Source organism: Cololabis saira, chromosome 23, assembly GCF_033807715.1.
Source record: "Cololabis saira isolate AMF1-May2022 chromosome 23, fColSai1.1, whole genome shotgun sequence".
NCBI lineage: Eukaryota > Metazoa > Chordata > Actinopteri > Beloniformes > Belonidae > Cololabis > Cololabis saira.
In genome coordinates this window covers 25327626-25340134 of record NC_084609.1, presented here as the reverse complement: position 1 = coordinate 25340134, position 12509 = coordinate 25327626, and the positions used below count along the sequence as shown (strand labels likewise).

General features: G+C 38.9%; 1 protein-coding gene across 1 annotated transcript in view; it reads right to left on the bottom strand.

Moving 5' to 3' along the window:
• Positions 1-12509, bottom strand: part of lrmp (lymphoid-restricted membrane protein) — a 41758-nt gene that overhangs the window by 23873 nt on the left and 5376 nt on the right. The window contains exons 3-17 of the mRNA XM_061715148.1: positions 11704-11811; positions 10642-10822; positions 7984-8036; positions 7817-7892; positions 7537-7695; positions 7328-7445; positions 7002-7052; positions 6422-6499; positions 6160-6216; positions 5915-5974; positions 5355-5419; positions 5004-5097; positions 3000-3146; positions 1649-1750; positions 131-282 (exon numbers count right to left, since the gene is read on the bottom strand). Coding sequence (XP_061571132.1) covers positions 131-282; positions 1649-1750; positions 3000-3146; positions 5004-5097; positions 5355-5419; positions 5915-5974; positions 6160-6216; positions 6422-6499; positions 7002-7052; positions 7328-7445; positions 7537-7695; positions 7817-7892; positions 7984-8036; positions 10642-10822; positions 11704-11811 — 1501 coding nt within the window. The remainder of the gene's footprint in view (positions 1-130; positions 283-1648; positions 1751-2999; positions 3147-5003; positions 5098-5354; positions 5420-5914; positions 5975-6159; positions 6217-6421; positions 6500-7001; positions 7053-7327; positions 7446-7536; positions 7696-7816; positions 7893-7983; positions 8037-10641; positions 10823-11703; positions 11812-12509) is intronic.

The window sequence follows — 12509 nt, the reverse complement described above, 5'->3', positions numbered from 1 at the left end:
ATCTATTACGCTAATGTCTATGTTGTGCTCAGACATTTGACGTTTTATTAATGTTCACATTCACAGCCAAAAAGGAAAAAACAAAAACAAAAAAAAAAAAAGACTTTACAGACAACAAAGGTGTACTCACCTGACTTGCAGGTGGAGTATCTCAGTGCGGGATCTCCTCATGTTACTGGCCATTTTGAACAGCTCCTTTTCTAACGAGTCTGTGTACTGGGCCAGTTGGTCAAGGCTGGCACGCCAGTCAGCCCTCCGATTGTCCAGCTCAGCCTGCACCGTCTGTGGGAAGACGGGGCCGAGGGTCAGCCTTCAGCTCGGGTGAGAGGCCGCAGCCTGCTGCACACTGTAAATAGTTGGGTGCCTCCAAAAAAGTTGTAACACCTAACTGATAGTAAATCTGTCCATTTCAGCGAGCTCAGTGAAGCACCGACATGAGGTAGACTTGTACAGTCACAGCTCAGGTCAACTAATGATTACCGTCTCATTTGGCATGTTTACTGCTATACTGTTGTACGTGGCTAATGAATGCAGAGTTGCAACAATGCAGGAGGAGGGTGAAAGAGAAAAACCACAAAAGGCAGAGTGAGAGAGAGAGAGAGAAATGAAGGAGGAGGGGAGTGGGTTGTGCTCATGGTACAGCACGCTGACTAAATGGCACTGCATGGATGGGGCCAGTTAGAGTTATATAAGTGGGATCTCTAGAGGAGAAATAGTGGGTGGGAAGAAGAGAAAGAGCGGAAAGAGGGATAGAGAAAAAGTACAACAGGTGGAGGGAGAGGAAGACACAGCTAACCTTATATAATGTCATGATTCACAGATGGATAAAAAGTAGTTCAATGTCTCTCTGTAGACTTAAAAATCAGACCGTTTTCTACCTCTACTTTCTCCTTTTTCAACATTTTTGGGACAGTCGCTGCTTGAAGGTTAATAGGAAGCCACCAGTCAATGATAACACATGACGGAAGACTAGAAACTTAATCAGGCCAAATTGTCATCCCCTCCCTCTGTTGTGCTCTTTACTGTTATGCTGCACAACATAACAGGGAGACACTGAGACGTTCACATAACCGTTGCCCAATGTGACATCTTCCATCCCTTCAGGTCATCTGGATCTGGTTTTTTAGCAGTTCCCAGAGTCACAACCAGATATGGGGAAGCTGCATTCAGCTTCTATGCTCCACATGTCTGGAACAAACTCCCAGAAAGCCTCAGATCAGCAGAAACACTCAGTGTATTTAGATCCAGGTTGAAGACTCACCTGTTCTCAGCTGCATTACTTTTAAACTTGTTCAGAAACTTGATCATATTTTTAACTACTGATTATTATCTATTCTTTTTGTTTACATTTAAAAAATATATATTCTTACTTCTTTCTTTTTGTTTAAAAACATTATTGTGAATTAGTAAAATGAATGTGACTTTTCTGCCTTGTGTTACTGTTTCTGAATGCTGCTGCTGCTGCTGCTACTACTTCACTGCAGCACAGGGAACAAGGGACCAAGTCTGAACTGTGTCTTTACAATAGTAACCAAAAGAAGTGGCTTATTGTTATTTTTTTTTAAAGAATTTCAGGGGAAACGCACAAGAATTAAAAAAGACAAAACTGGGGTACACAATAACTATTCAGCTTTTAAGAACATTTTACCTGAAGACAGCCAGTTGTGTTACCGTCCTGCTGCGTGGTGTCATCCAACAAGCCTCTAACTTTAGATAAGACACAGTCTGTATCTTCTCTGAAGTCCCTTTTCTAGGAGGAAAAATACACAAAGTTGGCTTTAATAGATACCTGAATAAAAATGAATATTAGAAAAAAATGCAACTTATAAAAGCAATGCTGCTCAAGTGCATAATTACTGAAAGTACCGTCATAAACCTCACATGGTACCTCTTGAAATGTTTTAACCTCTGATCAAATCCCCAAATAATCTAAATGTTAAACTTTTACAATGGTAGTCAGACTTTTGTGGGTGTCATCAATTACCTTGTTTTAACATGTTTTATCTGTTACAGGAAATCTTCAGATTTGAAGCTCAGACTGCAAACAAGTCACTTAATGTTATAGTAAGAACTTAAGCATCAAAATTAACTTATTTTAAGTACATTTCAGTAATTGGTCTATTTGTAAATAGTGATGGATACAACAAAGACTTTAATACATCCTTACTGGGTCATTTGCTTGTTCTTAGTGTTGTGTCTTTACCAGCTGAAGGTCAAATGTTTTTATGTTAAAACAAATAAATAACTCTTCCTTGTAGAGTGGATTGTACCTTCTTTCCGTAGCACTCTGGCTATTATCAAATTTGCATACAATATTTATTGCTATATACTGATTTTGCATAAATGAGGCATTCAGCCTGAAAACAATTGGATAAAACTGCAGTATTTGAAAACACCTGAAAAGATATGCAACTGACCGTACGAACTGTAACCCACAATGCAATGGGCCTCTGCAGTTATGCTTTTGCACTGGCGTAGTATGTACTAACAGAAAAACTGCTGTACAAGTATGCAAAACATAATGCATAGTGGGTTGTATGCACAGTACACATTATGCAGTTTTGAGAGGAACCTTTTTGAGCTCAACCGTGTCCTGATTGGACCTCTTATAGCTTTAAAAAAAAAAAAAAAAAAAAAAAAAAGAGAAAACATGCAGGGCAGTTGCTTTAACTACAGTATTCTCTCGGCACTGTTAGCAGTCGGGGGTATAAGTGTTTCAGCACTGAGGGGCACGTAAGACAAGAAAAAAGGGATTATACAATGCACTTTCATCTCAATGTCTTTGAGTTGCCTTTGTGTATGAAATGGGCTACAGCAATAAAACTGCCTTGCGTAAAGAGAAGGGGAAATTCTGAGAGCACAACACGATTTCCTTGAAATACCTTGAAAAAAGATTAATTTAAAACTGCTTTACCTGTCACACATGAAACAAGTAGTAGCATTGTTTACAAGTTAAAGAAGTGGCAGTGAGGGTTTCATATGTAATCACATTTAGTTACCAGTTTATTAAGGAGGCTTTTGAACTCTAGAGCCATGTGTTCAGGGTTGGGGGCCTGCAGCATCAGAAACACCTCTCTGTCCAGCGTCTCATCCAGCGGTGACCCCAGGCTCATAGTGGTGAAAAAACGGTCATCTCCATGTGGAGCCTATAGGTGAAAGCAATGAGCAAAAAGATTGCACAGTTATCTGATTACCACACAGAGGCTGGACTGTTCCAAGTGTGATGCATGTGAAGGAGTGCACTAAATGTTAACAGTGCTCGTTATTGTGCTCTGAGTGTGTGATAAAAATTGGAGGGATGAATAACCAGCCTGTAGGCACGGATCATCTCAGAACTGCAGCTGGTATCGGGGTGTGCCATAAAAGCTTGTGCCACACAACTAATAACTTTTAAAATTGTCAAATGTTTTTACAAAGAAGCATTCAAATGCATATATTTTATATATTTATATTTTATTAATTGTTTGTATATTTTTGGCTGCTACTAGAAAGACCTCTGGCCAGACTTAACCCCAAACTTGTCTGTGTGGTCCTCATCTAGTTACAGCCGTTTTATAAGCATCATAAGTATAGACACGACCATCTCTCACCAGAATATTAAAACTGGTAGAACTGCTGGTGAATGAACTTGCTCTCAAAGAAAAATGATAGTTTCTCTCAACGAGTCTGTTGTTATATTGCGTGCTGGATATGCGTGACAGCGATGGATTTCTTGCCAATGTTTTCTGCTCGTTTCCATTGTAATTGTGTGCACAGTTAATGTGCATGACCGGTGTAGCTGGCAGGGAAGTAAGGTCACAACTGAGACTGGTAATCAGTTGTACCGCCACTAAGCTGTACAGACATACTGAACTCAATGGGGGAAAAAAAACCTGTTCTGGATCCAAAAAGGAAAATCCATATTTGAGACACCTATAGCTTAAAAAGGGGACTTGATACTGCAGGAAGTGAAATGAGAGATGCCATAGTGGCCATAATTCTGTTGAACTACCCATTTTCATACGGTTCCTAAATAAAACCCTTTCTTCTTTGGCTTGCAAATAGCCCACCATCCTGTTCTGTTCAACAAGATCTGCTCAATTGTATCATAGCTGCAGCCTACAGTAGTTTGCTGGCACTGCATGTTCACGTATTAATGAGCTCTGGAGGTGTGATGACAGGTCTGGTACGCTTTGTGATGGAGGTTGGAGGGAAGAGGCTGCACATTTTAGTTTGTATACTTTCAAGTCATCTTGATTATGTCAAAATAATCCCCCCATACTCACTGTAGTGAGCACTATAGTGTGTTCACCATTTTGTAGTGCTGTCTAAATATGTAGTGACGATTGTTATTCCCACTATACATCACTACTGCAGCCAGCAGTGATCCCTTATGTTCTCTTTGCAACAGCATAATGATGGACAGACAAAATTATGCTAGTAGTGTCCAAAAGTTCAATCTGCTGATGTGCTCATTTCATTGTCTCCCCATGAAAAACTCTCCTACATAGTCAGTTAAGGTGATTTTTGGATGCAACACTCATTTTAACAAACTTTCTATTATATAGTCCACCTTTAAGTCGGAATGAGAGAAGGACCAGATGCATTAGAAAAACAGGACAAAGTAGAATGAAACGAGTGAGAGAGTTGTTTTCTCATCATCATGCTGCAAATGAGACTTCATTAACCTTTACTACTCACATAAACCAACAGAACCAATGAGTACTTTGAAATAGTGGGATTCTGTTCCAATGTGTTGGCTTCGCCCCACACAAACGTTAAGGCACTGTATTTATATAGCTTTTGTCTGTTCTTGCTGACCACTCAAAGTACTTTACACTATAAGCCACATTCACCCATCCATCTGTTGAGATTCACACGTACTACTTTTATACTGAGCAGTGCATTAGCTGCCAGCTAAGGGGCGTACCAACTTTAGCTCCCCAGCACAAAAAAAGCAGTGAGTTTTAACACAGATACAACAGTCCCAGTCCCAGTCTGAAAAGGAGTAGAGGGGTTCTGACCTCCAGTGGTGACTGAGCCAGGGCCAGCTCTGTTTCCAGGGATCCTAAGTTGCTCTGATTCAACCTGTAAGCCACCGACAAGGACATACTCGCCCTGTGAGACAGGAGGATGGGAATGGTAAGGTTCAGGCAAGCCATGAAGGAAAAAATAATTTACAAAACAGAAAATATGCTCAAGTTAAAATTGAAGCACCCACAGATGCTAAATGTCAATTTTATTCATTTTAGGCCTGTTGGGATCCATTTTCTGAATTAATGATAAATGATCAATATCTTCAACACTGCTACCACCCTCACCAAATGTCATGATTCAGACTGATCCATGTCTTTGGTGAGTCTGGGTTCACTTACCCAGCCAGATCTGGGAGGATCATCTGCATCTGGTTCTCCAGCTTGCTCTTTTCCCCCCTCAACAGCTGAAGTCAACAAGAGATAACACAAACATGACTCATTTCTTGTCTTTGATATTTATAGACATGGCCTCCCTTCTACAAACCCGGCTAAAAGATGTGTGTAAAAGGCAGCAGGTGATTTATTTCCCACCAGCCGGCTCAACAACTCGAGTGCTACTGAAAATCCTGATGAACTGTTAAAAACCAAACCACAGGAAAACTAATATTTTGCATCTTTATCACATTTCATACGTTTTTTTAAATCCTATAGAGAAACTCACACATGCTTGATTTGATTATTTCCCCCCTAATATTATCCAACAGAAGTATTTGAGCTATTGCTCTGAAAGTTAAAATGTTAACCCAAAAAGGCGCCAGTAACATATAAAATAGCTCCACTTGCTGAAAGCAAGGGCAAACAAAAGTCAGAAAAGATGAAACCGGTGACGGAGCATCTAGGAGAAACAAATAAAATGATGATGGGCCACAGCAGAACTAGGTTAGGCTGAACACACCAACCTGTGTGAGAGCACAGTACTCCTCCACCGCTGTGTTCAGCTCATTTATCCGTCTGCTCTTCTGTGGGAGGTAAGAGACAGGTTTGTGTTTGACACAAAAAACTGAGTTGTGCTGAAGTCGCCAAAAGTAGCAGTGACTGAAACTATGATGAAAGGCGAAGGTGTTCAACTACTTACGAGAAAAGTGATCAAAAATGCTTTTACAGCAAAAGTGAAATAGATTAATTAAAAGAGTAAAGTTCTCACCTCTAATATGGCGGATTCTTTTTCAGTAATAACGGCATCAAAAGTGTGAATCTGACCCTAAAGACGTGAAACAAGCATTTACATGAACTACACATCATCCTCCAAGCAACAGTAATTTTGCCATGAGGCCGTCAGGTTGGTGGTTATGGACAGAGGCTCAACAGTGCAGATACGTACTAGAAGAGGATTATGTGAGGAGAGCAGAAATGTAATAAAGGGGAAGAAAGCACAAATAAAAACTGTGGACAGATGGAAAAGATACCTGAAGGTCAACATTAATGTCACGCAGATCCTTTATTCTCTTTTGAAGCTCGTCCGTCTCCATGGTGATCTTGAAGTTCTGAGGGGCAACCACAGGGGATTTCAGCAGATAATCAAATTCTTTCATTTAAAAAAAATAAAATAAAAAAAAAAATTTAAACAAAAAAGACATGAGAATGTACTCTGCGCTATTTCCAGGAATTTTCAAAGTTGCGAACTTTTCATGGGATTTGACGGGAACATATTAAATTTAAAAGGAGCAAAATTGAAATGTGCAAGTCAATCGATGAAGTTGGATTAGTTGTTGGTCATTTAAGAACGTGGGAGATAAAATTTAGCATGCTGGTTGAGGAACATTCCTTTATTCATCTACCATTTATCTGTTTTTCAATTTGTTCAAGATTAAATAGTAAATTATTTCAACCATTTCAGGATATTCCAGTTGGCTATCCAGTTTAATATCTGTGCATATTCATTTGCAAGGTCTCTACAACTCTACATCAAAACTATACATATATTTACAGGTACTACTGATAGAGCAGTCAGATCATTGATTAAACTGGAAATAGTCAGTGAAATACCTCATCCTGAAGAGATGCAATCTTAGCAATGAGACTCTGATTCTCTCTTCCCTGAAAATATAAAAAACAGTCAAGAGAAACAGACAGTCCATCTTCATTTCAAGAGAATTTAAAAAATGTTGCCACATCACATAAGCTGATTTCTATCTGCAACGGAGACCATCTTATGAACTTTGTGTTCCAATGGCATTTAGGGTACATTTAATCTGATGTATTCTGTGTATTGGAAACCATAGAACCTTTATGAACATGTCTCAAGCACAGATAATCAATACAGACTGAAAAAAAACTACTTTTCTTTCTAATTCACAAGACGTTTAACCGACCATGTGTTTGCTGTGTGCAGAGGCGCGAGCTCGGCTTTCTTCTGTGCAGCTCAGAGTGGCCTTCATCTCCTCCACCTCCTCCTTCAGCATCTTCTCCTTCTGGGCCAGCTGCTGGTTACTGCACCACATGAGAAACTGAATCAATAAATCCAACTGTGCTGCTACAGTAGGTCTGTACTGTGCATGTGAAACTGCTGAGAGTATCTTACACCCTGGCCTGAGTGTGTAGCTCCTCGTTTTCCTCAGCAAGCTTCTGGTTGCTCTCCTCCATGCTCTCTACCACCTGCTTCAGTTTTTTTACCTCCTCTAGGAGCTTTTGGTTGCTCATCTGGAGGTCAGTAACACAGTACACCAGATCTGATGTTTCACTGGGGAGGAAATAATAAAGCAACATTTTCTGAATCAAGGCCACACGTGTGATGTCAGAGACATAGATGAAGGTAATCGTTTGGTGCATTTATGAGTCATTTTTATTTAGAAATTACTTACAATTCTGCTCTGGATGCTTCTCCTCCAAAGGCCTCCAAACTTCCTGAGGTTATATTAAGCAGCAGGGACCTTGCGGCTATAGAGCAGAGATTCAAGACACAAAATAGATTAGAGAACATACAGTATAATCACGTATGAGCAATTATATAGAAATTCATCAGACACACCGTCTCTGAGTTTTACTGAGTCGTCCTGGTTGATGTCCTCTGCCGACTCCTCCCTGAGACAAAACAAATAAACATTTTAAATGCACAACTAAAGACTCAATCATTTCTTATGATTCTTTAAAAACCTTTTCCTAATATTGTTGATGCACAGTAAGAATTTAAAACATCATAGATCAGTTAAATCTAAAATCCAGTACTCAGAAAAACAAAAATGTAAATTGCTTGCTTGTTCTAAGATTTTTTAATAAAAAATATACATATCAAAAACTTCTCAAATCCATACTCGGCTATGTGCAGACTTGTAAATGGATGTTCAATCAGTCAATTATCTGCTACATAATAAATTGGGTTCATAAGGTATTCGTGCAGAGATGACAAGGAGGTTGTTCAAGTGTGCAATAATACACCTTTACTTTTTTATATCTATAATATATATTTATATAGTATATTTGTTTAGGAGTTAGGAAGAATATTTTTTTCATTATTTTCTTTCATTTATTTATCCTTCTTCATAATGCAATATTCACAATATGAGGATACAGGATCTCTTAATTGAAGAAGTGGAGGCAACCCTAATGGAAAAGAACAGAACATGTAGGGTGGCCGAATCCAAGAGTTTTGTATATTTGGGAAAAAAGGGAAAGCCATCAATGTCCACAGAAGACATCAGTGGCTGATGGACAGAGAATATTTTCTGTGATAAAGAAAAAGCTTTTCACAACGTAATGCCAAGCCAAGGACACACTACAGCAGGGGTATTCAAATAGATTCGGCCGGGGGCCACATCTGCAAAAGGACTGTATGGAGAGGGCCGCACAATTTGAAAATTTGGGGGTTTTCAAAATGTATTTTGCACTCAAAGACGAAGACTTACTTAAATATAATACATTTGTATTATATATTTGAATATATCTAGTTTACATATGAATTATGTATTAATTGTCTCCAGATTTAGTAATTGTGAATGTTAAATATAATATTCAGATAAAGAAATATTATTTTGAATGCAAGTTCATTTTGAAACCATGCATTGTGCAAACTTAATGAAATTGATATTGACCTACTTTTAATAAAACACGCCATAATGACAAAGCACCACTTTCCACCAAGATTTCCTTATTTGAATATTATATTAAGCATTGAGCACAAGCATTTTAGTCCATAGTAGACAGTTTGATGTTATAAATAAGCAACCAAAATATTAACCATAAGCTCCTTTATTAATGACACATTTGTGCATTATATCAGCAAAACAAAACAATCACGAATTATAGGAGGCTTAGAAGTTCCATCTGAAATGCAAAGTCCTCACTTATTCAAATGAAAAAAATTTCAGGCCAATCCTAGAAGCCTAATGATGTCAACAAGTCCTCTATACAACGGAGGTTAATAATAATGTGACAAACATTAACACTGTGCAACACTGGCAAAAAATCCGAAGTAAAAAACATCTCCAACAGAGATTAACATGTACAAACACTATGCATCGTTAACCAACAAAAAAAAGACTACCAAGCATCTTAAACTTAAATGCGATATGCATTCTCTGCACACATTACAAATAAAAATCGCACCTTGTGTGAACGCATTCCTGGCATGTCTGTCTGCCTGTATCTGTTATTAACTGTTCGGTTTTTTCCCCACTTATTCCACCGAACACCGAAAGTGTTTTTTTTTGCTATTTTCGGCCGAACATTCGGTGCATCACTATTATTAAAAAAAAAAAAAAAAAAAAAAAAAAAAAAAAAAAATTTCAACAAACACCCCCTTTTTGAAATATGACCAGGGGCCACATAAAAGCTCCTGGCGGGCCGCATGTGGCCCGCGGGCCGCCAATTGAATAGCCCTGCACTACAGGATGACAGGTCATCACCATGCAAGTGTACCATAGACTGCCTAACCTAGGCATGCAAACCACTAACAAAGCTCAACAACAGGAGCGCCAGAATTTACTTAGCCGAGAAAAACCCAGACCACGTGTTGATTGTGAACCAACACGTGATGATGTCAGTCTGAACTGCAGTTGAAGAAGGGGGGAGAAAAGTCTGGAGAAGTCCTGAAACAGCTTGAGATGAAGCATACAACGCTTCCCGTTTCCTGGCCGTCACTTGTATACTGTAGATAGGTACTGTATTTATACTACAATAGGAATTATAGTATGGGAAACATTTTGAAGCAGCGTGATGGCTGAACGTTTCACTTTCAAAACAGTGTGCTTGCAGCTTAAAGTGTGGAGAGGATGACCGTCTGCTCAGATTCAGATCAAGACTGAACAGTGTTTAACAGCACAGATGGACCACAGACCAAAATATACTACAAAAGCAACCTGCCAGTTTAAAGTAAAGAGATTAAAAGCTCTCCAGCAGCTAAATCAATCATATGAACTTAACCCAATCAAGCACCATTTAACTTGCTGAAGTCAAAAATAAAAAAAAAGGAAGAAATACCTAGAAATCCAACCTGGGAAAGGGACCCGGTTTCCTAAAGCGACTGGTGACAAAGTACTATATGTCAAATTAGATTAAAGTCAGTGGAAAGAAATGTTTAGAAGAATTTCAAAAAGGTTTTTCCTTTTTACATGTGAAACTTTTGGTCCACAGCCAGACTAACAATTTTATGTGTTTATGTTTAGAATCAGACTGAAGCACGGGTCCGTACCCGTTGTTACGGCAGTCATCGATCCACTCCCTCATGACGGCGTGGTACGTGTCCAGATCAATGGAGACGTCTTTGTGTTCTGGGTCCAGCATGTTGCAGAGTTCCTCCAGCCCGCTGTCCTCCGAGGTGCGACTGGTGGTGTGACGTAGATAGTCCACAATATGGGACACGTACACTTTACCTAGAAGATGGGATTGTTAAAAACATCTCAGTAATTGGTACCGATGAGTATATGATTACATTTCTTGCCGCCCTCATATTTTCACAGTAATACCTTAATTAGATGATTCAGTATCTTTAATAACTTGGAACAAAGAGCTGAGACAGAATTTTAGCCGACGACAAAAAGGTGTCATCTTAATTTTGCTGATAACTTTAAAACAGTAATTGCTGAATTAGTTGTGACACAAATAAAACAGTTAACCGAAAAACGCACAGTTAAATTACAGTTTAATGAGATCTGGGGGTAAAGGGAAAAGAAGAAAATAAACTCTTTCACAAAAATAGCCACATGATTACTGGAATGAGAGAAAAATAAATAAAAATCACCACGTCCCTGCTTCTCACATTCAACTTGCACTCCTGCTGCACAATATGGTTCTCATCAAAAACTTAGGACAACAGTTGGAAAACAACTGATCTGAGGCTTAAAAACCGTGTTATGATTCCAAACCGTGAAGATGTTGCAGCGCTGGTGTGAGGCTTCTCACTTTGGCGGGATTCTCAGGGTGGTTTCCCACAACTGCCTACAACTTCTTGGTGTTTCAGCCAACTTGATTCAATCTCTATTTTAATTTTTTAACCACTTGTGTATTAATCTCCTTCCGACCATATTAATAAGTTACTGTGGCTGTAATATTTTTGTATGTTATGTAAAGCTCCCCCTAAAAAAGTGTCTAAAATTAGACTTTACCCAATATACAAATAAGTATGGCCTAATCACTTCTTGATATACATCAGGCATGTCATATATACACACCCCCTTTCTAAATACAGAGTTGTGTTGCTTGAAACCCTAGACATGACCCAGCAAGTTGTTTTGTGATGCGAGTGTGGATGTACCTCTGCGTTGGGTGTCACAAGCATGAAAAATGGTATCGAGCAGATTCTCTTCACAGATGAGGCTGATTTCTGCCATATTCTTCTTGTTTTCTGAGACGACCGACGGTCCTGAAGAACCATGAATACAACACACACACACACACAGTGTATTGAGTTGAGCAGCGGAGCAAGCACATGACACTTTTCCCTTCAGGCACAGTCATCATTAATAGTTTAATGGTCAGACACACTATTTGTTAAGTTAAACAAGGAAAGTCGACTCAAGTCGATTCATCTGCTGTGGATGTAAGCTGCAGTGACATATCTTTACACTCACTTTTTGAGCGTTTCAAACAGTGTGGAGCAGGATTTGCTCTTCTGTAACATCTATTGAGAGGCCCCTGACTTGTACAACATACAAACCCTGTTTTCTAAACAATTTTTGCAGAGAAAAACACTGAACACAGGAGAAATACAAATGGATCATGCGTTGCTTTTTTCTGACATTTATCTGAACTTTGGAATACATATTTGCATTAGGAAACAAATAGCGGTGGCTTGCTTTGGCCTTTGACAATGACCCTAATTCACCAGTTCCATGATTTTTCTAAAGACCATCTTGTCAGGTTTCCTGTGGACTGAAGTTATTTAGTAATCAGAAAGGAAGAGTTTTAAGTTGCACAATCTCAAATCGTAAATATCAAACATGCTGAATATTTACGATTAGAAATCCTGAGCGAAATACCTGATGACAAAACGTTGTGCAGATAATTTCATTAAATGCAACGATACCCAAACAGAAAGTGGAAGACTCAACTATGAAAATT